The sequence below is a fragment of the Artibeus jamaicensis genome, unplaced genomic scaffold (genome assembly GCF_021234435.1).
Source record: "Artibeus jamaicensis isolate MK-2021 breed Jamaican fruit bat unplaced genomic scaffold, CSHL_Jam_final contig_781, whole genome shotgun sequence".
NCBI classification, from domain to species: Eukaryota; Metazoa; Chordata; class Mammalia; order Chiroptera; family Phyllostomidae; genus Artibeus; species Artibeus jamaicensis.
The window spans coordinates 7,538,428-7,563,163 of NW_026521968.1; the positions used below are offsets into that span (position 1 = coordinate 7,538,428).

The following is a 24,736-nucleotide window of genomic DNA, read 5'->3' on the forward strand; positions in this document are numbered from 1 at the left end:
CGCCTTTTGCAGGTCCCTTTCGCCTCAGCCCAGGTGCCAAAAAAGATACCGAATGCAGATTGCGGAGTTCGGGGTATAACGTGCGGGATCCAGCCCCGATCCGCGTCTGACAAACCCCTATTCCATTTAGATCACGCGCGTTTCCAAAATAAGTCCCGCCCCCTTTCTAGCCCGGCACTGAAATTTAGCCACACCCCCTTTTAGGCCCTACAGTGCTTCCCATTCATTGGAGGTCAAAGCTGCTTCTCAAGGCCTCCCACTTTCCCTGCTTCTTTTCCCCCTTCAGTGAGGCCCGGCTTCCTCCCCAAACCCCACCATCCCATTGACAGATTTAGGGCTTGTAGTCGCGGGAGTTTTACTGCACTGAACTCCAATTCTTCCACCTTTATGGCTAGCACACTGTATCTCCAGGGTCCCATCACACAACAAATTCAACCAAGGTCAAGGCTTGAGTGAGATCCAGCCTCGGTCTGAGGTGCATTGTCAGGTTTGGTTCCTAGAGTTTTCAACCCTCCCTCAAGTGGGGACGAAGAGGCGGCTTCTCAGTTGTCCAGGCTCATGAGTAGAGCAGTGCCCCTCTTGATCCAATGATCAGATGTCATGGTCCCACACCGGAGGTCGATGCCAATGACAAAGGAGGCTCTGTCTGAGCTGCCGGCCCGGTTGGGATAGTAGTAGCAAGGACAGGAGTACATACCTGAGGGAAAAGATAAGAGAGGGAATCGGACCACTAGAGCCTTTGAGAAAACAGAGGAATAGGGAATAGAGCAGAGGATGGGTTAAAATCAAAACTAGGGATGGGGCAGGCAGGTCTGAAGGTGTGTCCCACCCTTGGCGCTCTTCTTTCTGCTCTCTGTAGGCCGAAAGTGGATCGTGGGCATGAGGCAAACGAGCTGCATTGGCTCTGCTTCCACCAAGCAGGAGTTCTTCCTGTCCCAGCCAGCACCCTCCAGATACAGACCTCGAACCCAGACACCGTCCTGGGGAGACATAGGGGACGGGTTGGGGGGAAGTGGAGGTTGCCAGCACCCCTGACCTGCCACCTCCCCTTCCCTACTCAACCAATTGTTTCCCACCCTTGCTCCCAGCACCCTCCTCCACCAGACCTGCCTTTGCTCAGAGCCCCAAGCACATCTGGCACCCACCTTGGGTGGATACACTAGGTTGCTGTCATCCACAGTGGAAACAATAAATTCCCAAGAGAGGCTGTCGACTGATATCTGGAGAATAAAGGTGAGAATAAGGGAGGACCCTCAAAAAGGAGAGCAAATACATTCATCCAGTTCCTAAAACACTCTCCACATGGCTCACGTTGTTTTGGCGAGCTGAAGACTGCAGTACAGCAGTGAGGAAGCCGGTGGGGAAGGTGAAACCAGACAACCAGAAGATCACAGGAGGCCGGGCACGACTAGCCCACAGCTCAAACTGTTCTACACGCAGGGCCAAGTCCCGGGTCCATGCAGCCAGTGGCTTTTGTGAGGGATATGCCTGGAGGAGGAGGCAGTACATGTTCATTCATTCATTCATTCATGCATTCCAGTTCTAATTTTGGGCACTGAGAGCAGATATAAGAAGAAAATGTGGTGTCAGCCCCTGCTCCCCAATTTCAATTGAGTAAAGCACTCCAAAAGCCAACTGCCAGGAAATAAGCATAAAACGACAACCATTTATTAACAATGGTAATAGTTACCAGTCACCATTAATGAAAACTCCTATGAAGTGTTATGCACAGTGCTGAGAATCCTTGAAACATCCTTGGAGAGGTTAATAACTTGCCCTGAGTCAGCTTCTAAGTTAAGTCTTGTGCAAAGTCAGTCAGTGAATGACAGCCAGATTTCAACCTTGAACCTGCCTGGCTCCAAAGCCCAGGCTTACTGCATTTTGCTATATGACTACCAAGAACCAGGAGATTGGGGGCACAGGGTTGAGAGCTCATTGCTGGAGTAGGATCAACAGTAGTGTAAATCTTGCCTTTCCCCAGAGTGGAGGGACATGGGCATCAAAGATGCAATTGAAAATCTCCTCCAGGCTTGTAGACATGACGATGAGACCTTGGATGCCCTTTTCCAGGTCTGTCAATGAGAACCTGAGCAGGATAGGATGGAGGGTTAGAGATGGGTTGGGCCTGGAAGAGTCATCCTAGGTAGGAGGTAAAAACCTTTCCTTTTGCCACCTCCCCACATTCTGCAGAGCCCCTCTCCATCTTACAGGATGGTCTCCATAAGCTTGTTGTATCTCTGGATCTCCTGCAGAAGGACCACATTGAGAGGGGAGGGGTCCAGAGCCAGCAATTTTCGGGTCCCCTCATAGTCGATCATTTCAGGGATCTTCTGTTTCACATCAGTAGCCAACTCAAGGACCTGATGAGGCAGAAGCTCTGAGTGCAACCCTCTGTCGTGACTTCTCCCTCCCCAGGTGTCAGTTCTTACCTTCTCTTCCCGGCTCTGGCCTCCAACCCTGGAGGGTGTAATCTGGGGTTGCAGGGAAAGCAGAGTCTCAAAGAGAGTTCGTGCCTCAGTGATCTGGGAGGCCACATCTGCATTGGGGTGTTGGCCAAAGGCTTCAGGGGGGTCCATGCTAGGCAACATGCTGATGTACTCCTTGTAAGAGGCCAGGCCCCCATCCTTGGGTATGAAATAAGTCTCTAATGCTGACAACCTGGAAAGCCACAGCATAATTATCACCACATTGCGGGAACTCTGTGTCAAACCAAGACTCCAGCTCTACCTACATCCCATGTGTGCAACTCTCTGTTCTTGCTTTTCCTCCCAATCCCCCACACTCTGCCTTCTCCCAGTCTCATGTTCTCTCCTCAAACATTACCCTACCCCCAGTCCTGCCACCTGGTCTTTTTGTGTCCTCTGGGCCCCTGTTAGTGCCACCTCCCCCTCACCGGTAGAAGGGGGTTGATAGAGACTGGTCACAGAAATAGTCATTGATGTAGGTGGTGAGCAGGCGCCGGTCCCAGTCATCTGTGACATGCCCACTGTAGTTGATGCCGGCAATGAGGTACTTGAGCGCATCCCAGGGTGTCTCCTCATACTCATCCAGATAGAGGCTCAGCAAATTCTCTGACACCTGTGCATGGCCCCAGCCCAAACCCTTAGCACCACAGTTATTGCAGGAACTCTTCTAATGGGGCTGCTTTTAAAAATAATAATAACTTCCCAATGGGGCTTTAACAGAGACTTTCTGTCAGTGGGTATTTCCAGAGGGGAGCCATGAAGCCAGAAAGGGGGCTGGCATAAGGGGCCCCTGGTTAGGGCATACCTCAAAGTCGGAGTCATTGAAGCCATAGACAACGTTCCAGCCAAGCTGCAGGAACTTTTTGCGTTCAAGTAACACAGAGTGAAAGAAGCAGAGTGCAAACAGCAGCTTCTTATACTTCGCAGGTTTGGAGCAGCGGGAAAACTGTGGTTCCGTCATCAGTTGGTAAAGACGTGTCATGTTGGCCTTTAGACCCTGGGGACGGGGGAGTAGGGAGAAGGGATGACAGCATCTTGCTCAGCCCTGCCACTAGCACACTGTGCTACAGTTGCAGAGGTTGCTCACTGCACTAGGCACTGGCTGAGGGGCTGAGCGGAGGCTGAAATCTAGCCCCAGATCTGCCTGCCGACATGTGCACTCATTCACAGGGCTGGGTGCCTTTCTCTAATTCACACAGAGGCACTGTATGGGCTGGTGGCAGCCCTACCTTCTTGTCCTCCTACTTTGATCCTCTCAGCCACAGTATTCTCAGTGGTCGGTAAGCCCACTCAATTTGGGAGTACCAGAAAATATGAACAAAGACAAAGATATGCATGTAACTATTAATGAACAAAAATGTACACCGTACTATGTGGAGATGTCTGGTGTAGATTAGAAGGGTCATAGTATACCCCTGGCCAGTGTGGCTCAGTTAGTTGGGTGTCTTCCCATAAACTGGAAGGCTGCAGGTTCAGTTCCCGTCAGGGCACATGCCTGGGTTACAGGCCAGATCCCCAGTACGGGGTGTGTGAGAGGCAACCACACATTGATATTTCTCTCCCTCTCTTTCTCCCTCCCCCCAAAAAAATAAAATATTGAAAAAAATAATAAAAGGGTCATAGTATTTGGGCCAATATAAAAAGGCCAACAATAAAATAAGGGTCACAGGGAATATTCCCTGTGATTGGATTTATCAGTCTTCATGAACAATTTGGGATTTGGGCTAAGTCTTACAAATGGAAAAGATATGACCAGGCTGAGAAGAGAGACTTGGTTTCCAGGAGATAGAAAGAACTGAAGGAATAAAGGCACAAAGAGGAGAATAAGTGAGAGGATAAGTCTAACTGAAGTCAAGTGCAAGTGCTGAGGTCAGGTAAGAAGAGCCATTAACAGATGGAGGTGCAATAAGAAGGACAGTCTGAATCATTTGGACTTGATTCACCAGGCATTATGGAGACACGTTCTGTCTTGAGTAGAACAGTGATATGTTGAAACGGTGTCTTAAGAAGACTCACTTACGATGGACAGAATGGAGTAGCGAGAAAACTGAAGGACAAATATTAGACAGAGCAGCAACAAAAAATATAATTTAAAAAAATTTTAATTTATTTATCTTTAGAGGGGAAGGGAAGGAGAGAGGGAGGGAAATATCAATGTATGGTTGCCTCTCGTGTGTCCCCCACTGGGAACTGGCCTGCAACCCAGGCATGTGCCCTGACTGGGAATCAAACCACAATCCTCTGGTTCGCAGGCCCATGCTCAATCCACTGAGCTATACCAGCCAGGGCAAAAAAAATTAGATTTTTAAAATGCCATTTATAACAACAAAATATGTAAGGTAGAAATAAATCCAATAAAAATGTATAAATCTTTATATAGAAAATTACAACAGTTTATTGAAATAAGGAATAAATGGAGAGACATACTATTCTCATGAATTGGGAGGCTCAATATCCTAAAGATGTTGATTTTTTCCAAATTGATCAATAGGATTTTTTTTTGGTGGAACTTGACAAGCTAATTCTACAATTTATGTTGGAGAGAAGCCTGAAGAAAAATAAGGTAAGGAGACTTGTCTTACCAGCTATCAAGAAGTACTATAGAGCCCTGGCTAGTGTGGCTCAATGGGTTGAGTGTATGCACACACACACACAGACACAGACATACACACACACGATTTAAGGCTGAATAGACACATTGCATATCAGAAGGGTAATTGCAGGCTATTTAATAATAGTACTCAGAGAATTGGTTATCCATATGGAAAAATATTAGACCTCTAACCACCTCATTCCACACACACACACAAAAACAATTTGAAGTGGCTAAAAACCTGTATGTGAAAATCAAGTTATAAAATTGTTTTGAAGGTAAGTATAAGAGAGTGTCTTAATGTGTAACTTGAAGTAAGCAAAGATATCTTAAGACATAGATAGGAGCATCAATCATAAAAAAAGAGATAGCTAAATTCAAACTGATAAAAGTTAAGAATTTCTATTCACCACCCTGGCTGGTGTGACTCAGTGGATTGAGCACCGGCCTGCAATCTGAAAGGTCTTTGGTTTGATTCCCAGTCAGGGTACATGCCTGGGTTGTGGGCCAGGTCCCCAGTTAGGGCATGTGAAAGGCAACCAACTTATGTTTCCGTCACGCATCAATGTCTTTCTCCCTCTCTTCCCCTTCCACTTCTATGAAGATCTGGCAGATCACAGAAAGCACACCAGGGCAAAGCCAGGATGGACTCTCCCCCAAACCCAGGCACCCCACTGCTGATTCCTCTCTCCTTCCTCTTAGGTTTCCCTCTTAGGTTTTCCTCTCTCCTTCCTCTGAATCCCTCAGATTCATCATCACCTGCCACTTCATTATGCAAAGCTGAAGAGCACCTACCTCCGCACTCACACACCTCTACCCATCGCAGGGTGCTCAACCTAGCTACCAAGTCACACATCTCTCTTAGAAGGCAAAGAAAAAAAGTTCTTAAAAAACGAATTAAAAATGTTCTGCTATACTGGGGCTACATCTCTGGACTGTTTGACATTTTTACACAGGGGCACAGAATGCATTTGGGGCACATTTTTACACAGGGGCACAGAATGCATTTGGGGCAGAAAAAATAAATACAAATCAACTTCAAACATATATATATTAAAAAAACTTTTTTTAATTAGTGGAACCCTGACCAGTTGGCTCAGTTGGTTAGAGCATCACCCTATATACCAAAGGGATGCAGGTTAAATTACAGGTCAGGGCAGTTACCTAGGTTACAGGTTCCATCCCTGGTTGGGGCATGTATAGGAGGTAACTGACTGATGGATGTTTCTCTCTCACACTGAGGTTTCTTTCCCCTCCTTCCTCTCTCTCTAAAATCAATAAACATATCCTCAGGTCAGGATTAAAGTTAAAGAACTAGTGGCACTGTTAACAAAAATAGAATGAGGATATAATCTACAGTAGAGGAGCTTATGACTTGTTTTACGAGTGTGGAACTTATGGAGCTGGCATGCCAAGAAGAAATGTTTTGTAACCAGATGGAATTCAGAGCTGGAACTGAGTTTGATACTGGAGCCAGAGATGGGGATTCGAGTTGAAATCAGGAAAAGGATCATTTCTCTATCAAGCTGTGAAAGGAGGAAATGTCAAATGAGAAAAGTTGGAGGTCAAGAACTAAGTCTTGAGATACAACCACAGGACAGGAGGAGACAGAAATGTGGAAGTAATAAATGATGTGGCAAGAGGCAGGGGGAAACCAGGAGTGTGTGTCAGGGAAACCAGGAAAGGGAAAGTCAGCTGTCCCAAGGTGTTCAAGGAGGACCGAGGACAAGAGGGTTCTGTGTGACTAGTTATTTACTCTTCAGGGCTTGTTTCCTGTCTGTAAAATGGGTTAATGGGGCTTACCTGATAGGAATATGTGTATGAAATGAATTAATAAATGTAAAGCACTTAGAGCAATGCCTGGTACTAATATCAGATATTATTCAAGAAATATCAGATATTACTATTATGTTATAAGATTTTGGCACAAAAAAGAGAGAAATGAGTAAAATTTTGTAAAATTTTGTAAAAATTTGTAACAAAACATGTTGTTAAGGTTAAGCCCTCTCTTTGATGCTAGTGAATGGAAGGGTAGACCAGACAGTATGGTTGATGCTGGCTACGTACAGTCACCCATACCTTTGGCGGTTCTGTGGTCATCTTGATGCTGGCCTGTAAGATTGAGATGGGGAAGTCAGGGTGGGGGCTAGAGCTGAGCCAGAGGCGGAAAGAAGGGTGAGGATCCTCCACCTGCAGCCGTTCCACCAATTTGTCAAGATTAGGCATCCAAGATAGTGACAGGTGACAGTTGGCCAGGAACACCCAGTGTCCTGCAGGGAGATGCTAGATTTAGTGGGACCCATTCCCTAAGCCCCATCTGTCCCCACACTATCTTCCTGATTGTGTGTTGGTGGGGAAGAGTCAAAATGCTCAGGTCTGCCACTCCTGGGGCCTCCTGGAAAAGTGGGAGCTGCAGACATGGCAGTGTGATTGAGGTTGGAGGTTCTGGGGAGTAGGACCAGCAGCGCCGAGGATGGGAGTAGAAGGACAAGAATGACACTGACCTTGAATCACGCCCTCTCGGAGGAGCCGAGCAGCAATGGGGGCCTGGCCTTGGCCCAAGGACAGGGCATGGAAACGCTGAGCCATGCCTGTGTGCTCCGCCAGCTGGAGCAGGGCACTGGTGGGGTCCACACCAGGGGACAGGATGAACACCAGTGGGGTTCGTGGGGTTGAATCCTCCATCACCTGCCAGAAGCACAGAATACGGCCTCAAGCAGAAGACATGTAACACGAGTGGGAGAAGGAGACTGAGGAAATGCACATGGTGGACTGGAATGGGGAGAGGGGGGCAAGAAGGACCCAGAAATGGTGTGAGCAAGGAAACCAGGTCACTGACCAACTTCATGTTTAGCACAGGAGGTTCAACGAAGCGGGAGCCCAGGTTGGAGACAATGAAAGAAGTAACACAGAATGCCACTCGGTCCTGGCGTAGGGAGCGAACAATCAGCATCCGTTGCATTTCATTGCAGGCATTCTCCCACTCACCTATGAATGAGTTGAGCTGTTGATGGGACAGTCTGGAAGAGCAGGGAATCTAAACAAAGGAGCACCTGCACGGGATGCTCAGCTGGGAGGCAGATGGCTGAGGAGAACTTGGGAGAAAGGATAAAGAACAAAGGGACAGGCAGGCACGTGGGCTGAACAGAGGGAAAGGAAAAGGCAGGGGCAGGGAGGCTTAGACGCCTGGGCACCTGGCAACATAGCCTTCTCCGGGGTGGAATTGGTATACCACAGGTGCCAGTCCCGAGGATACTGTTCAAAGGAGTTCATGAGTCCATGAAAGTTGGTTAGTTTGTCTAGTTCAGTGATATTGTCCCAGTAGGCATCTGCAAGCCAACTAGTACATGGGTTATCCATTTGGCCCTCCCGATCCAGGACCTGGGGGAGAGGAGATAGGAGAAAGGGACTGACTGGGAGCATCTCCAAAGAAGAATTACCCTTAAAAATTTTTTTAAATTTATTTTTACAGAGAGGGGAAGCGAAGGAGAAAGAAAGGGAGAGAAATATCATTGTACAGTTGCCTCTCATGTGCCCACACTAGCGACCTGGCCTGCAACCCAGGCATGTGCCCTGGCTAGAAATGAACCAGGGATTCTTTTGTCTTTGTAGGCCCGTGCTCAATCCACTGAGCCACACCAGCCAGCCAGGGCCCCCCCTTTTTTTTTAAAACATGAGAACTCCAAGACGAGTCTAGCATGAAACAGAATGCAAAAGTGAATACAGAAATCTAAGATGGATGGGAATCCACCTTCATTAGGGACATGAATGTGGGGATTTCAGTCTCTCAGACTCTGCGAGGAGATATCACAGTTCAAATTTAGGGAGCTTGCGCCCTCTGGTGGTCACCTCTTACCTAATGCTGTCAACTAGCATCCTCACCTTTTAGAGAAGCACAAACTGTTACAGTTCGTTCACTTAGTCACTCTCTTTAACAAATACTTATCGTTCACCAACTATAAACTTTTTAAACACTTGTCATGAGCAAGGGGGCGCATGGCAAGTTACCCCCACAGCCTCAGGGAGCTGGCCACGACCCTACTCCTAGCAGTTCTCAGCTTACTCACTGCAGCCTTGTGCCTCGCCCTCCGGAACTGGAGTCCTCTTCATACTTACCACCAACCCAGCCTTGACCACCCCATACTTAAATGTGTCCTTTACCCAACTTACCACTCCCCCGCGTAGAAAGAAGTTGTACTCATCCATGTTAAGCTTGCCAGAAGTCTCCAGGATTTTGGCACACATCTGAAAACTGAATAGTAGCTTGTGGCGCTCAAAAAGTGTACGGCAGGTGTACCTGGGGGAAGGGGACAGGGAGGGTGCAGGGGGCAGGACACTCAATATGACTGCTTACTGAGCAAACATCATAAGAGGCACAGAGTCCTACACGGGAGAAAGTTCTTCATCAGCACCAAATTCAAAACTCCTATAAACAGCCAAGTACTCAGGGACCTAGAGAGAGCACGTAATTTTCCCAGAGTTCACTGGTAAAATCAATCATTAGTTTCTATTAAAAAAAACTCCCAACACTGACTGGACCCTAACTGCAGGCACTCTTCTAGGTACTGAGGACACAGAGATGAATGAGCCAGAGTCTCTGTCCTGGAAGAAGTCAGGTAGCGTGGGAAGGACAGATGAGAGAAGCCACTCATTACGCAATGATGTGATGCGTGCTATATGGAGTGACAGTGCTATCAAGAGATCACAGGATAGGGGCACCCTACATGCCTAGGGGGCACAGGGGAAGTTTCTTAGAGGAGTTTCTCTGAGGTGCAGCAGAGTTATCCAGTGATGTAGAAGAGGAAGAGAAGGGAGGACTCCAGGGAGAGCTCAGAGCAGAAGCAAATGTAGAGACGGGGGTGGGCGGAAGCGCACATGGAAAGCAGACATGGAAGGCAGTCTGCATTGCCCAGGCACCCAGTGTAAGGAGGGGGAAGGGGACGCTGGGGAGGCAGGTAGAGGCCAGGGTGCGTGGGCCTTCCAAAGAGTTTGGGCCAGGAGCAGCGCAGTCAGATCTGTGTTTGGAAGGCTCTCACAGATTGCAAGAGGACAGACTGGAGAGGGACGAAGTTAAAGGCAGGACAACCTGTTAGGGGATGTCTGTGCAATTCAGAAAGATCACAAATGCCTGAAGTTTATAAAGCACACTCGTAGCAGTGGGGAGACTGGGAGGGAACAGGTTGCAGAAAGATTCGTGAGCAAAACCTGGTGACTGATCTGAGAGGTGGGGGAGAGGGAGGAGTCAAGGAGAACTTCTCCTCTCTGGCTTGGTTGACTGTGAAGTGGGTACTGGTGTCATTCAAGGGTGAGGACCTTGAAGGAAAAGGGTAGATCATGAGTTTGATCTGAACTTGAAGGGTCTGTGGGGTGTCTATGTAGGAAAATCAAGTACCTTGCTACTCAGAGTGTGACCCACAGGCCAGGGGCGGCAGCATCAGCTGGGAGTGTTGGACAGGCAGATCCTCAGGTCCCAACCCCAACTTCCTGAATCTGAATCTGTATTTAACAAGATTCCTGGTGCTTTATAAGCACATTGCTATTTAAGAAGTGCTGGTATATTAGACAATTGTACACACAAGTCCCACGTTCAAGGGAGAGCTAAAGATACAAAACTGGGAGTAGTCAGGCCACTGGTGATGCTTAGACCATGACAGTGAAGAAGCTACCCAGGGAGGATGTACAGGCAAGAGAGCAGGAGACCAAGGTGGTGGCATGGGAAAGCACAGAGACAGAGCTGGCAAGAAGGGTCAGTGTTAGAGCCAGCCACTTGGCTTCCTGTCTTAGGCACGTGGGGAGGAGCCCAGACCTGTAGACAGCATAGGTGTGGTATTCGTTCAGGTAGTCAATGCGGTCCTCCAGTTTGTTGCTGCGATGGCTCTTGTCAATGCTGAGGATAAAGAGGTTGATGTAGGCATCTAGCGAGAATTGGTACATAGGGTCAATGCGGCCCATGTCATTGAGCACGAAGAACAGGACCGACGCCCGCTGCGCACATGGTCGGTAAGCCTGCAGGGGGGCAGAGCCAGAGGCCACAGAGGGGCATGTTAGGTGGCAGGGAGTCACAGAGGGCAACATGATTAGAGTTGCATCTTGACGGTGGGTAGGGCTGGGCTGGAAGACACAGGAGCTCACCTCGCGGGCCAAGTCAATGTTGATCTCCGTGGTTTCACTGGTCTCCAGCTGCTCAGTCACCTCAGTGGCAGTTATCTTGGAGGTCTGAAGGGTGTTCACCAGCTGCACATCATCAAGCAGGGAGCCTGTGGCCTCATTCAGCAGCCTAAAGGGAAGCCAAGAGGTGCAGAGGGGGCAGGGGCCCCATCAGCCCTGGTGTGCTAGTTGTGACTGCGAGTGGGCCAGTGCAGGAATGGAGGCAAGGTCTCACCTAAGGATCTCATCCTCCAGCTCCTTGAGCTTTCTCTTGCCAGCAGCGATATTGATGACCAGTGAATCCTTCTGCTCCTCCAGCTCTGGCCGCTCCTTCCGGACCACAATGCCCAGCAGTTGGGCCTCCAGGCCCTGAATGTGCACCAGGAGTCAGGGTGAGACTCACTCCAGTGACCTTCACCCTTTTCATCCCTTTACACCTCCCAAGCCCCTCATCCCTTTACACCTGCTCAACACAAGCTTAGCCTTTTTCTCATTCCTGCAGGACTCTACAGCCCTGACTTTTCACCCTATTTCATTCTAGGCATCAGCCACTACCCACCTGTTCTTTGACTGCAAAGTTGACAATGGTGGTCTTGGCTGAGGTTTCTGGGCTGTAGTGGGGGTTGGAGAGCTTGGTGGTGATGTAGAAACGAAAATTGGTATTGTATTCCACCTCCTTATCTCCAATTCGAATCAGCAGCCGACCACCTGTACCCAGAGGGGGGTCAAGGGCAAGGACCCCATGTGACCAGGTGTGTGGGCTGACCTGTTCCCCTACTGGCATCCAGCAGCAGTGACTCAGCCTGCCCTAACAGCCCCAGCCCAGGGCTGCCTGAATGGAGAAACAGATAAGTAGAGGACATAGACAAAGAGCCAGCCCTTTCCTCCCCAGTGTCCTACTTGGCTGGTCCTTAGAATTTGCCCCACAGTCCATTCCCACATTAAGCCTGAGCCCTGACCAATTCGAGCTACAGATTTGTTGAGCACAGGATTGAGTGTGGGGTCCAGATATTCCTGCACATTCTGAAGCAGCACTGGGTATCCAAACTGGATGGCCTTTTCTAGTACTCGAAGGTAATCGCTCATCTGCAGGTCAATGATCTGAAGGCCCTAGAGAGCAAGAGAAAAAGATGGAAGAAACACTGAGGGACTCAAAGGGAAAAGTGGTCCAAGGGTAGGACCTCAGGAAGAGACGAGCTTGGGAAGAAATTCTAAGGAGACAAAACCAGCCTTATACCTGTTTTCCCTCCATGTTCTTGATCCACTTCAGGGCCTGGGCTTGAGGATCAATCATCAGTGCCCACCTGAAGGAGGAAGCATTCATCAGAGAACAGGCTCTGCCCTTACTCCTCTTCCTGCTCCCAGCAGCATCCTTACCTGTTGCCACGGGTGACGATGATGCCATTCTCGGTGGAGAAAGCATCTGAGGGCAACCCTTGAATGTTCCAGTCCCGAACTTTGGTAGGATTGGACAGGAAGTTATCAAAGGTGAAGCGAGGTGAGCAAGGAACTTGAAGCTCCCAAATCTGGGTAGGGAAGAGCCCCAGATTTCAGCCTGCAGACCTGAGCTCAGCATCCTTACCCTTTCCTGATATCTCTTGTTACTCCCAAAGGTAGTTACATCCCCTATTCTGGTCTCAGAGCTCAAGATCTCACTCATCATGCCTGAGCCTCACCTTCCTGATCCAGATTTGGTTGACAATTTCATCCCGGTAGTTGGTTAGGAAGGGTCCCATGTAGGACAGGAAGGCAGCTGCCAGGAGACAGTCGCCCACCAGGTAGCCCAGGTCCTCCTCCAAGCCCTGAAAGACAGTAGGGAAGGTGTGAGCCTGTCAGGGTCCCCAGCACTGGAAGACACTTGGAATGTTTTGAAGGCACTCTCCTCTGAACACTATCAATCTAGATCCAAGAGACTTTTTTTGCTCTCCTAACCCTTTGTGCCCTGAGAACTCCAACCTGGCCTAATTACTTTTGAGTTCTCCATCATTGGCGGCAGTTTGTTTACATAATGGTGATGAGGCCTAACACTTTCATGACACCAGGAGGTCACCGAAGGCAGAGAGACAAGATGCCCCATGAATATTTCTATCCAGTCAATGTGCTATACCAAGGATCCTCACGTGCACTTTCTAGCTCTACTAAACATGGAAGCAGATCTCTAATGGTACAAAAAAATCTCTCCTGGTACTCCTCTCACCAAACGTGAAGAAAGGGAAGGGAAGAACACCTATCCCCTATTCTTGGATGTCCCTACACTCAACTGTCCCTATTTTCCTTGACTGTCCCGTGACCTAAAGGGGATGAGAGCTGTTAGAACTAGTTGGCAGGGAGGAAGAAGAATCAGGCAGCAGAACTGATCTCACCTTCGCTGTCTCCTCCCACCGGGCCTTCTCGCCAGCCAATCCAGACACCAACATTCCAGCTCTCTCCAGCTTCAGCTCCATCTCCTTGGACTTCTCTCGAAGCTCCTCCTTTTGTGCCAGCTTCTCATCATACTGTTTCTTCAGCATCTCCAGTTTCTCAGCCACCTGGGAAGGATCAGAGTATAAGAATCAAACAAAGGCTTGAGACATATGGTTCTGGGTTCAAATTACCAATCTGTTATTTTGTGGCTGAATGACCTTGGATAACACTGACCTCTTTGAGTCTTGGTTTCCTCACATGCAACATAAGAATTATAACACCTACCCTATAAGGTTGTTGTAAGGGAAAAAAAAGATAAAATATGTGTGATGAGTTTTCTTTCTTTTCCCTCCACTGCTCTTTCCTTGAGCCCAGAAATTACTTAGTAATGAAAGTCAAAGGTGGGTAGGAGACACACCTCTTGTAGCATAACAAACCACATAAGGTATGTTGACAAGAGATGATCAGAGCACAAAAATGACTGCCACTCCATGCCAGAGGCCATGCCCAAGGTATGACCTTCAGAGGGAAAGAAAAATCTTCAAATAAACCCAGGAACTACTGGAGACACATAGAGGGAGTCCATTCAAGGAAAAGGCCCATGTCCAAGGTCCCACTCCAGAGACAGATTTTTGGGACAACTTTACCTGCTAGAGAAGCCTCCTTCAACTCACCACCACCCCATGGGCCCTGCTGAGGTTGGAATGGAATTACTTAAATCTGAAGCAGAGGCCTGATCAAGCCTCTTCCAGGACCTGGTGTGTGTGTCTGACTGGCGAATAGTAATATTCTTTTATTTTGTCTTGTTTTGAGAATTTTTATAAGAGTTTATCTGAGTCAAACCAATATATGCCAGGGACCAAGATCTCAAATGCTCCAGAGTAATTTGTTTTTACAAGCTGGTTTCAAAAAGCTGCAAAATAATCTTGTGTAGGAGTGAGCCATTATTTTATATAGCAATTCTCCTACTGATGGATAATTGGGTCTTTCCAACATTTTTTACTATTAATGCTGTAATGAATGTCTTCATGGGAGAAGTACGTCTTGACACCATTTGTTTTTAATTTTAATTTTATTTCGTGAATAAGCAACTGAAAAATTCAAAAGGCATAAGGGCATGAGAAGTTTTCCTCCCAACCCTGCTCTCCATCCACCCACTTCCTTCTCAAGGTACCAGTGTGACATGTGTCTTGAATATCCTTCCAAAGGGATTCTCTACTGCTGTTTCCTGCATCATCAATTTTAGGCTATTTATACTGACTTTATGCTATGAAAAATGGATATTTAATCCCTTACACAGCTATGCCACCACCCCTTTCTCTCTACTCCTAACAGTTTTAGTCCTTCTACTGGTTACCCCTATAACTTTAAGTAACATATTGAAACCTCATTTTAAAGATTTTATTTATTTATTTATTTTACAGAGAGGGGAGGGAGGGGAAAAGAGAGGGAGAGAAACATGGATCAGTTGTCTCTCACACGCACCCCAACTGGAGACTGAACTTGCAACCCAGGCACATGCTCTGGCTGGGAATCAGAACAGCCACCTTTCATTTCGAAGGATGATGCCCCACCAACTGAGCCACCCTGGTCAGGGATCAAAACCTCATTTGATAATATCTACAAAAGAATTGCCTGATTTTTCCCTCACCCCCTATGTTGCATTCACAGCTTTTTTAGTAGTGCTTCTATTTTTACATTTCAAGGTTGATAACATTCCCACTCAGATACCACAATCAGTCTTCTGTGCTTTGTCTTTAGGTTGATTATAAAGGTCTAATGCCATAAAGAGCAACAGTGTTATGACCTGGGCTGGTGCCCAGTGGGAACTGGGTTGCTGACTGAGCTGCCTGTGGCTGAGGCACACATTCTGAGGTCACTGTGAATACTGAACTTGTTAAATATTTTCCGTTACCCCTGATTACATTCTTTCAGAAAGATATCTACCTTATGTTTTCTGATTTTGTTTTGTTTTTGTTTTATATTGTTTAACTCTATCTTCCCATCCTTCTATTGAATAGTTTGATCATTTTTAAGTTTCTCAGAACCTTCCTTTTCTCTGTTTGAATTCTTTCTCTTATCATCCTGTTTTTGTAGTGTGGATGTCATTTCTTCCTTAATCACTCTCTGATAATACCAACTTTTAGATTCGGTTTGCTTTTTAAGTTCTCTATAATAATCTCTGGATTTAGTGTTTCTTCAGAGGTCCCATTTTGTCACATTTTTATCTTAATCATTCCCCTTCAAGTCAGAAGATTTCCTCCCTGACTTTACACACCCCTTCTCCATGGGTGGCACGTGACTGCCCTGACTGGTGAAACTGGGAAGAATAAACTAGGAGTGCTCAGATGAGCTCAGGCTCTTTCCTCTTAGGCAAGAGCACCAGTTCCACTCTGCCCACCCAGCAATACCTGAGACCTGGTAAGTGTCTCTGATTGTGGGGTCACTGCTCAGGGGGCCAGTCACCCAAAAATGTCAGCCACATTCTCCAACTTCATCTTTAAAAGTAGTATTTTGAACTTTTATTTCTTTTTTTTAAGATTATTTATTTACTTATCTTTAGAGGGGAAGGGAAGGAGAGAGGGAGAGAAACATCAATGTATGGTCGCCTCTTGTGCAGATGCTGGGAACTGGCCTGCAACCCAGGCATGTGCCCTGACTGGGAATTGAATCACGATCCTCTGATTTTCAGGTCCGCACTTAATCCACTGAGCTATACCAGCCAGGGCTGAACTTTTATTCCTTAATTTGTTTAAAACCCAGGCATAAAAGAAGGCGGCTGCTAGTTCTTGGATCACCTCAATAGAATATTTGCAACAACTTCCAGCAAAGATGAAAGTGTAGGTAGATACACTTTGCCTCCTCATGCAAGCAAAAGAAGGACAACAAATTTAAAAACAAAAAATAATCAGAACTGCCAGAAAATCAAACTGTATGGAAGTCTGGCAACCAAGGAGTTAAAGAAGAAACATTCATCCAGACCAGTAGGAAGGGTGGTGGCTGGATGACCAGGTGGTCCCACATTTGTGTGCAGATAAACCAAGAGGAACAACTGAGGAAAGAGACAGACCACTCAGCCCAGGGTTCCAGCATGGGGAAATAAAGTCACAAAACCGCTGGCTATAAAAACCTGTGTGGGTTGTCGCAGCAGGAGAAACTTCCAGCCTCACAGGAGAGTTTGTTGGAGAGACCCACAGGGTCCTAGAGCATATACAAGCCCACCCACCCAGGACTCAGCACCAGAAGGGCCCAGTTTGCTTGTGGGTAGCAGGAAAAGTGACTGAAAGCCAGCTGATCACCAAGCAAGTAGCATTTTTCCTTCTCTGACCCTTCCCCCACATACAGTGCCACAGTGCCACAGTGCAGTGACTCTGCCCAGGTAAATACCTAAGGCACTGCTCCTTACAACATAGCAGGCATGCTGAGACAAAAAATATATATATATATATATATATATATGGCCCAAATGAAAGAAGAGATCAAAGCTCCAAAAATAGAATGAAGCAGTGAAGAGATAGCCAACCTATCAGATGCACAGTTCACTGGTAATCAGGATGCTCACAGAAATGGTTGAGTGTGGTCACAAAATTGAGGAAAAAGTGAAGGCTATGTAAAGTGAAACAAAGAAAAATATACAGGGAACCAACAGTGACAGGAAGGAAACTAGGACTAGAATCAACAGTATGGAGCAGAAGGAATAAATAAACATTCAACCAGAACAAAAAAAAGACACAAGATCTCAAAAAAATGAGGAGAGGCTTAGGAAACTCCAGGGCAACTTTAAACATTCCAACATCTGAATCACAGGGGGTCCAGAAGGAGAAGAGGAAGAGCAAGAAACTGAAAACTTATTTGAAAAAATAATGAAAGAGAACTTCCCCAATCTGGTGAAGGAAATAGACTTGCAGGAAGTCCAAGAAGCTCAGAGAGTCCCCAAGAAGTTGGACCCAACGAAGCATACACCAAGGCACATCATAATTACATTACCCAAGATTAAAGATAAGGAGACAATCTTAAAGACAGCAAGAGGAAAGGAGACAGTTACCTACAAAATGAGTGTCCATAAGGCTATCAGCTGATTTCTTAAAAGAAACCTTGTGGACAACAAGGGACTGGAAAGAAGTATTTAGAGTCATGAAAGACAAGGACCTACATCCAAGATTACTCTATCCAGCAAAGCTATCATTTAGAATGGAAGGGTAGATAAAGTGCTTCCCAGATAAGGTAAAGTTAAAGGAGTTCATCATCACCAAACCCTTATTATATGAAATGTTAAAGGGATTTATCTGAGGATAAGAAGATAAAAAATATGAACAATAAAATGACAACAAACTCACAACTATCAACAACTGAACCTAAAAACAAAAACAAACTAAGCAAACAACTAGAACAGAAACAGAATCACAGAAATGGAGATCGTATGGAGGGTTATCAGTAGGGAGGTGAGGAGAATGGGGGAAAAGGTACAGGGAATAAGAATTATAAATGGTAGGTACAAAATAGACAGAGGGAGGTTAAGAATAGTATAGGAAACGGAGAAGCCAAAGAACTGATACGTACAGCCCATGGACATGAACTAAAAGTGGGGGATGCTGGTAGGAGGGGGATACAGGGTACAGGGGAGTAAAGGGGAGAAAAAATGGGACAACTATAAAAGAAGAATCAATAAAATATGTATTTTTTAAAAAGAGTACATTTGTGGACCAGAAACCCATTAAGAAGCTTTGGGTGGGGCTTAGGGTTTCATGGGCAGACTTTGGGTATGGACAGGTGTTTTGACTTAGGTGATTTGTAGAGGGTCCTGTTAGGCTTGGTGGGTTTTTATACTTGTGTGCATGACTTTTTAAAAAAGATTTTACTTATTTATTTTTAGATTGGAAGGGAGAAAGAAAGAGAGGAAGAGACACATCAATGTGAAAGAAAAACATCTCAGTCGCCTCTTGTCTGCACCCTGACTGGAGACCAAACCTGCAACCCAGTCCCGACTGGGAATTGAAGTGGCAACCCTTCACCTTGCAGGTCAATGCCCAATTGAGCCACACTAGTCAGGGATTTTGTGGTTGACTTAACTGCTGTCAGCTGGGTGAAAATCTTTAAGCCAACTCTGAGTTATTTTGACCTTGGGGGGTAACAATGCCTTTGCCCATAAGTAACTGGCTGTTTCTACAGAGGCAGGACTGTTTAAACCAGTGCAGCTTTGAGGAAATGGCTTAGGCAAAGGAAAGATGTGGGCTTCAGGCACAGCCTTAGTGAGGAGTAGCAGGGGTCTGAGGATAAAGGCCACTTACAGCTACAGCACAGAAATGGCCTGATATTGCTGACTAGGTTGAAGTGGGGTTAGTTAGTTTTCAGGAACTGAGGAACAGAATATTAGATTTTTTTCTCATTAAACTTTGTGTTAATGGATCTTAACATTTTGTGATAGATTTCTGGTCACATTATTTCCACTAAAAAGCACCAATTTTAGCCCTGGGTGGTGTGGCTTACTTAGTTTTAGCATCATACCATACACCAAAAGGTTGCAGGTATGATCCCAGTCAGGGTGTATACCTAGATTTCAGGTTCAGTCCCTGGTCAGAGCATGTATAGGAGGGAACCAATTGATGTTTCTTTCTCACACTGATGTTTCCTTCTCTTTCCCTCTCTCTCCTCCTCTCTCTCTAAGATAAATTATCATATTAAAAAAATTTTTTTAGCCCTGGATGGTGTAGCTCAGTGGATTGAGCACTGGCCTGTGAAGCAAAGGGTCTCTGGTTCGATTCCCAGTCAGGGCACATGCCTGGGTTGCAGGCCAGGTCCCTAGTAGAGGACACATGAGAGGCAACCACACATTGATGTTTCTCTACCACTCTTTCTCCTTCCCTTCCCCTCTCTCTAAAAATAAATAAATAAAATATTAAGGAAAAATTTTAAAGATTTTATTTATTTATTTATTTTTTTAGAGAGGGGAAGGGAGAGGAAGAGAAACATCAATGTGTGGTTGCCTCTCATGCACCCCCTACTTGGGACCTGGCCTGCAACCCAGGCATGTGTCCTAGACTGGGAATCTAACTGGTGACCTTTTCACCTGTGACTCAACCACTGAGCCATACCAGGCAGGGCATAAAATTTTTTTAACAGTACTGATTTTAAAAATTAATAACTTAAAAACCTACACACACAGAGAGAGAAATCAAATGGTCTACAAAACATTCTCCTTTCCTTCTGAAGTTTTTATGATGCATTGTAATCATTAATCAGTCCTCTACTCTTAAACTTAAATGGCCAACTGAGACAAACAGTCTGCGTCCGTACTTTCACCACTGATTAAGACTGTGGTGGCAGATATTGGGGATAGAATTCATTTAGCCTTCGGAGGTTGGAGACTTTGCCAGCTCCAGCTGGCTTCTTGTCCACTGCTGTGATGACACCAGCAGCAACTGTCTGTCTCATGTCACGAACAGCAAAATGGCACAGAGGAGAATAGTCAGAGAAGCTGTCAACACACGTGGGCTTGCCAGGAACCGCATCAACGGTGGCAGCATTGCCAGTTTTCAGAAATCTTGGGCCATTTTCCAGCTTTTTCCCAGAACGATGATCAATCTTCTCTTTCGGCTCAGCAAACTTGCGAGCAGGGTGAGCTGTGTGACAGTCCAGCACAGGTGCACATCCAGCACTGATTAGCCTGGGTGGCTCAGAATAATCACCTGAGCTGTTAAGCCAGCTGCTTCCACTGGTGGTCATTTTTGCTGTCACCAGCCACATTACCACAAAGATCATCTTTGACAGACATGTTCCTGACATTGTCCCCAGGAAAGGTCCACATTATCCTCAGGAAAAGCTTCATTCAAAGCTTTATGGTGTGTTTCAACAGACTTTACTTGGGCTGTAACATTGAGTGGTGCAACGGTGGCTGCCTTGCCCAGTTTGAGAACATCAGTCCCCACTCAGGCCACAGACACAGTCACAGTACCAATGCCACCAATTTTGTAAACATTCTGGAGGGGCAGACACGGGATGAGTCTTGTTAGTGGGATGAGCTGGTGGCAGGATGCAATCTGGAGCTTCAAGCACCATGGTTCCACTGAAACTGCCATCTTACAGGAGACTTTCCATCCCTCAAACCAAGGCATGTTAGTGCTTGGCTCCAGCATGCTGTCACCATTCCAACCTGAAACTGGCACAGATGCCACTCTTGGGGTTGTAGCCAATTTTCTTAATGTAGGTGCTGACTCTTTAACAATTTACTCTTATCTCTTCTGGCTGTAGGGTGGCTCCATAGAATCCATTTTGTTAACACCCACAATTAGCTGTTTCACACTCAGTGTGGAAGCCACAAAGGCATGCTCTCAGGTCTGCGCATTCTTGGAGATGCCTGATTCAGACTCACCAACACAGGCAGCAACAATCAGGACAGCACAGACAGAGATGTGCCTGTCATCGTGTTTTTGATAAAGTCCCTGTGTCCTGGGGCATCAATTGTGGTCACATAATACTTGCTGGTCTTGAATTTCCAGAAGGAAATCTCATTGGTGGCACCATACTCATGTCTGGCTTTTAGTTTATCCAAGACCCAGGCGTACTTCAAGGAGCCCTTCTCCACCTCAGCAGCCTCCTTCTCAAATTTTTCTATGGTTCTTTCGTCGATCCCACCACATTTGTAGACCAGATGGCCGGTAGCGGTAGACTTTGCTGGAATCTGTGTCATATGATGACGATGATGGTATGAGTCTTTTCCTTTCCCATTTTGGTTTTGATTTATTGGTGGTTTTCATGACACCTGGGTTCTGGTGGCAAACTCATTGTGAAAAAGTGAATAATAGATTTGAGGCTTTTAAACTGGCAAGGTATTAGGTTTTGTGCGTACTACAGGATCTCGCTGTAAACAGTTATAGCCAGGCCTAGGTAGATAGCACTAGATCAGCTGCCCCATTATTCCATTTTCTACTCCAGGCTAAGGAGACAATTATGATGAGACTAGGCTGAAATCTGTGTGGTTTGTCCACAGGCAGATGGGCTGGAAATATTGTTTTGGCTGAGATCCCAGGTGATACAGCCAGGGTAATAGGTATGCAGGGTTACCTATACCTTAATGGAACATCCCTCAACAATTTAGGGGATTAAAAAAGGAAGAAAGCCATGCGTTGAGACACAAATGACAGAGGACTTGTTCCTCACAAGGCCCCGGGGCACATACTTCAGCTGCATCGATAGCAGCTTCAGTTCAGGAATCTGCTGATGGTAATAGTCCAGTTAGAGTAAGTGTAAGGACAAGGTGAAAACCTTTCTAAAAGACAGCTTTTGTAGACCTCAGCAATTCTACAAAGAGAGGCAGCAGTACTAGCCACAGTGCCACAGTATTAAACATACCTGTCACAACACAGAGCCGGGAACCCCAAACTCAAGGGGGGAACTGAAATTAAAAGAATATACACAGGCCCTGGCTGATGTAGCTCAGTGGATTGAGCAGCGGCCTGTGAACCAAAGGGTCTCTGGTTCAATTCCCAGTCAGGGTGCATGCATGGGTTGTGGCCCAGGTCAGGCCCCCAGTAGGGGGCACGCCAGAAGCAACCACACATTGATGTTTCTCTCCCACTCTTTCTCCCTCCCTTCATCCCCATCTAAAATAAATAAACAAACAAATAAATAAAAGAATGTACACAGGCTTACAATTTGGAGGGGTGAAGAGTTCTGGAACAAGATAGTGGAGATGGCTGGCTGTACAACATGGTGAACATACTCAGTGCCACTGGCTTGCACACTTTAAAGTGTTTACAATGGTAAATTTTATGTGTATTTTACCACAATAACCCCCCTCCAAAGAAGAAGATACACATTTGTGGATTTTCAACACTCCCAATACAGTACATGCTTATTGACTGCATTATATCTCTTTTTTTAAATATATTTTATTGAATATGCCATTAAAGTTGTTCTATTTCCCCCTTCATTCCCCTCCACCCTGCACACCCCTTCCCCACCATTCCCCCCCTTTAGCTTATGTCCACATGTCACAAGTTCTTTACATTCTATATTTCCCATACTATTCTTGCCCTCCCCCCTATTTCTACCTACCGTCTATGCTACTTGTTATCTGTACCTTCTCCCCCCTTCTCCTCCTCCCACTCCCCTGTTGCTAACCCTCCATGTGATCTTCATTTCTATGGTTCCACTCCTGATCTAGCTGTCCTCTTAGTTTGCTTTTGTTTTAGGTGTGGTTGTTAATAACTGTGAGTTGGCTGTCCTTTCACTGTTCATGTTTTTTATCTTCTTTTTCTTAGGTAAGTCCCTTTAACATTTCATATAATAAAGGCTTGGTGATGATGAACTCCTTGAATTTGATCTTATCTGAGAAGCACTTTATCTGTCCTTCCATTCTAAATGAAAGCTTTGCTGGATAGAGCAATCTTGGTTGTAGGTCTTTGGATTTCATGACTTGGAATACCTCTTTCCAGCCCCTTCTTGCCTGTAAGGTGTCTTTTGAGAAATCTGCTGACAGTCTAATGGGAACTCCTTTGTAGGTGACTGTCCCCTTATCTCTTGCTGCTTCTAGGATTCTCTCCTTCATTTTAATCTTGGCTAATATAATTCTGATGTGCCTTGGTGTGTTTCTTCTTAGGTCCAACTTCTTTGGGACTCTCTGAACTTCCTGGATTTCCTGGCAGTCTATTTCCTTTGCCAGATTGGGGAAATTCTCCTTTAGTATTTGTTCAAATAAGTTTTCCGCTGGTGGCTGTTCCTTTCCCCCTTCTGGTACCCCTATAATTCAGATGTTGGAGTGTTTAAAGATGTCCTGGAGGTTCCTAAGTATCTCCTCATTTTTTTGAATTCTTGCTTCTTGACTCTTTTCTGTTTGGCCATTATTTGCTTTTTTCTGGTCCACTCCCTTGATTTGAGTCCCAGTTTCCTTCTCATCGCTATTGGTTTCCTGTGCAATTCCATTTATTTCAACTAGTTTCGCCTTCATATGTTTCCCTAATTTATGGCTATAATCAACTAGATCTGTGAGCATCCTGATCACCAGTGTTTTAAACTGTGCGTCTGAGAGTTTTGCTATTTCTTCATAGCTTAGATTTATAGGCTCTGGGGCTTTGAGATCTTCTTGAGCCATTTTTGGTCTGTTTGCGACCCGTTAAGTAGAGGAGCCTTGGACTCCCAGGTGGCTGGGTTGTGACGCTGTATGTGGGGGCGTGGTCATAGCTGGGAAATGGCGGCCCCCTTTGCTGTTTCACACTGCTGGGTGAGGAGCAGAGCCTTAGGTGGTTCACCAGGGCCGGGCCACTCAGGTCGCCGGGTTATGATGCTATATGTGGGGGCGTGGTCAGAGCGGGGAAGTGGCGGTGCCCTCTGCTGCCGCTTGCCGCTGGGGCCTGCTGGGGCCTGCTGGGTCCCGTCTAACCACCCACTCCCTCACTGGTCTGTCTGGGACGATGCATGACCACAGTGAAATCTAGGCCCTGCTCCCTCGCTGTTTCCCCGCGGTCTCTCGCTGGGTCGCTCACTAGGTCCACCCGTTGCAACCCTGCACCTGGGTTCCGCGCGCCTGAGTCCATCTGACCGAGTTTTCCTGTGCAACCCCGCTCTGCCTGCTGCTGGTTTCGCCCCTCTTACTGGTCAGGCTGAAGAATTTGTTGTTAACAGACTTCCGAAAAGTTCAATTTTCTGTGTTCTGACTGTTTTTTGTTGCTAATATTTAGTTGTCTCTAAACTTGGTTGTGTGAGAAAGCAATTCATCTCCACCTATGCCTCCATCTTGGCGGAAGTCCGATTAAGTCTTGAATTCTTGTTTCTTCATCCTTTTCTGTTTGGTCATTTTTTTCTTCCTTCTGGTCCACTCCCTTGATTTGAGTCCCAGTTTCCTTTCCATCACTATTGGTTTCCTGTGCATTTCCCTTCATTTCAATTAGTTTAGCCTTCATTTGTTCCTCTAATTTGTTACTAAAATCAACCAGTTCTGTGAGCATCCTGATCACCAGTGTTTTGAACTGTGCATCGGTAGGTTGCTATTTCTTGGTCACTTAGAGTTATTGGCTCTGGGGCTTTGAGTTCTTCTTGAGCCACGTTTTGGTCTGTTCACACCTGTTATGTATGAGGAGCAGAGACTTAGGTGTTCACCAGGGCAGGGCTACCCAGGGTGCTGAGTTGTGAC

The 24,736-nt window shown here is 46.3% G+C and overlaps 1 protein-coding gene across 1 annotated transcript in view; it reads right to left on the reverse strand.

The window, feature by feature from the left end:
* Nucleotides 1-364: 364 nt before the first annotated feature.
* The window catches only part of DNAH2 (dynein axonemal heavy chain 2), a 113,055-nt gene continuing 88,683 nt past the window's right edge, over nucleotides 365-24,736 (reverse strand). The window contains exons 65-87 of the mRNA XM_037151148.2: nucleotides 13,569-13,733; nucleotides 12,882-13,007; nucleotides 12,583-12,731; nucleotides 12,443-12,509; nucleotides 12,165-12,315; nucleotides 11,765-11,913; nucleotides 11,441-11,574; nucleotides 11,191-11,335; nucleotides 10,865-11,064; nucleotides 9,229-9,355; nucleotides 8,253-8,439; nucleotides 7,898-8,046; nucleotides 7,563-7,746; nucleotides 7,138-7,328; nucleotides 3,271-3,462; nucleotides 2,894-3,078; nucleotides 2,430-2,658; nucleotides 2,209-2,360; nucleotides 1,972-2,086; nucleotides 1,312-1,488; nucleotides 1,146-1,220; nucleotides 830-980; nucleotides 365-697 (exon numbers count right to left, since the gene is read on the reverse strand). Coding sequence (XP_037007043.2) covers nucleotides 543-697; nucleotides 830-980; nucleotides 1,146-1,220; nucleotides 1,312-1,488; nucleotides 1,972-2,086; nucleotides 2,209-2,360; nucleotides 2,430-2,658; nucleotides 2,894-3,078; nucleotides 3,271-3,462; nucleotides 7,138-7,328; nucleotides 7,563-7,746; nucleotides 7,898-8,046; nucleotides 8,253-8,439; nucleotides 9,229-9,355; nucleotides 10,865-11,064; nucleotides 11,191-11,335; nucleotides 11,441-11,574; nucleotides 11,765-11,913; nucleotides 12,165-12,315; nucleotides 12,443-12,509; nucleotides 12,583-12,731; nucleotides 12,882-13,007; nucleotides 13,569-13,733 — 3,555 coding nt within the window. The 3' untranslated portion in view covers nucleotides 365-542. The remainder of the gene's footprint in view (nucleotides 698-829; nucleotides 981-1,145; nucleotides 1,221-1,311; nucleotides 1,489-1,971; nucleotides 2,087-2,208; nucleotides 2,361-2,429; nucleotides 2,659-2,893; nucleotides 3,079-3,270; nucleotides 3,463-7,137; nucleotides 7,329-7,562; nucleotides 7,747-7,897; nucleotides 8,047-8,252; nucleotides 8,440-9,228; nucleotides 9,356-10,864; nucleotides 11,065-11,190; nucleotides 11,336-11,440; nucleotides 11,575-11,764; nucleotides 11,914-12,164; nucleotides 12,316-12,442; nucleotides 12,510-12,582; nucleotides 12,732-12,881; nucleotides 13,008-13,568; nucleotides 13,734-24,736) is intronic.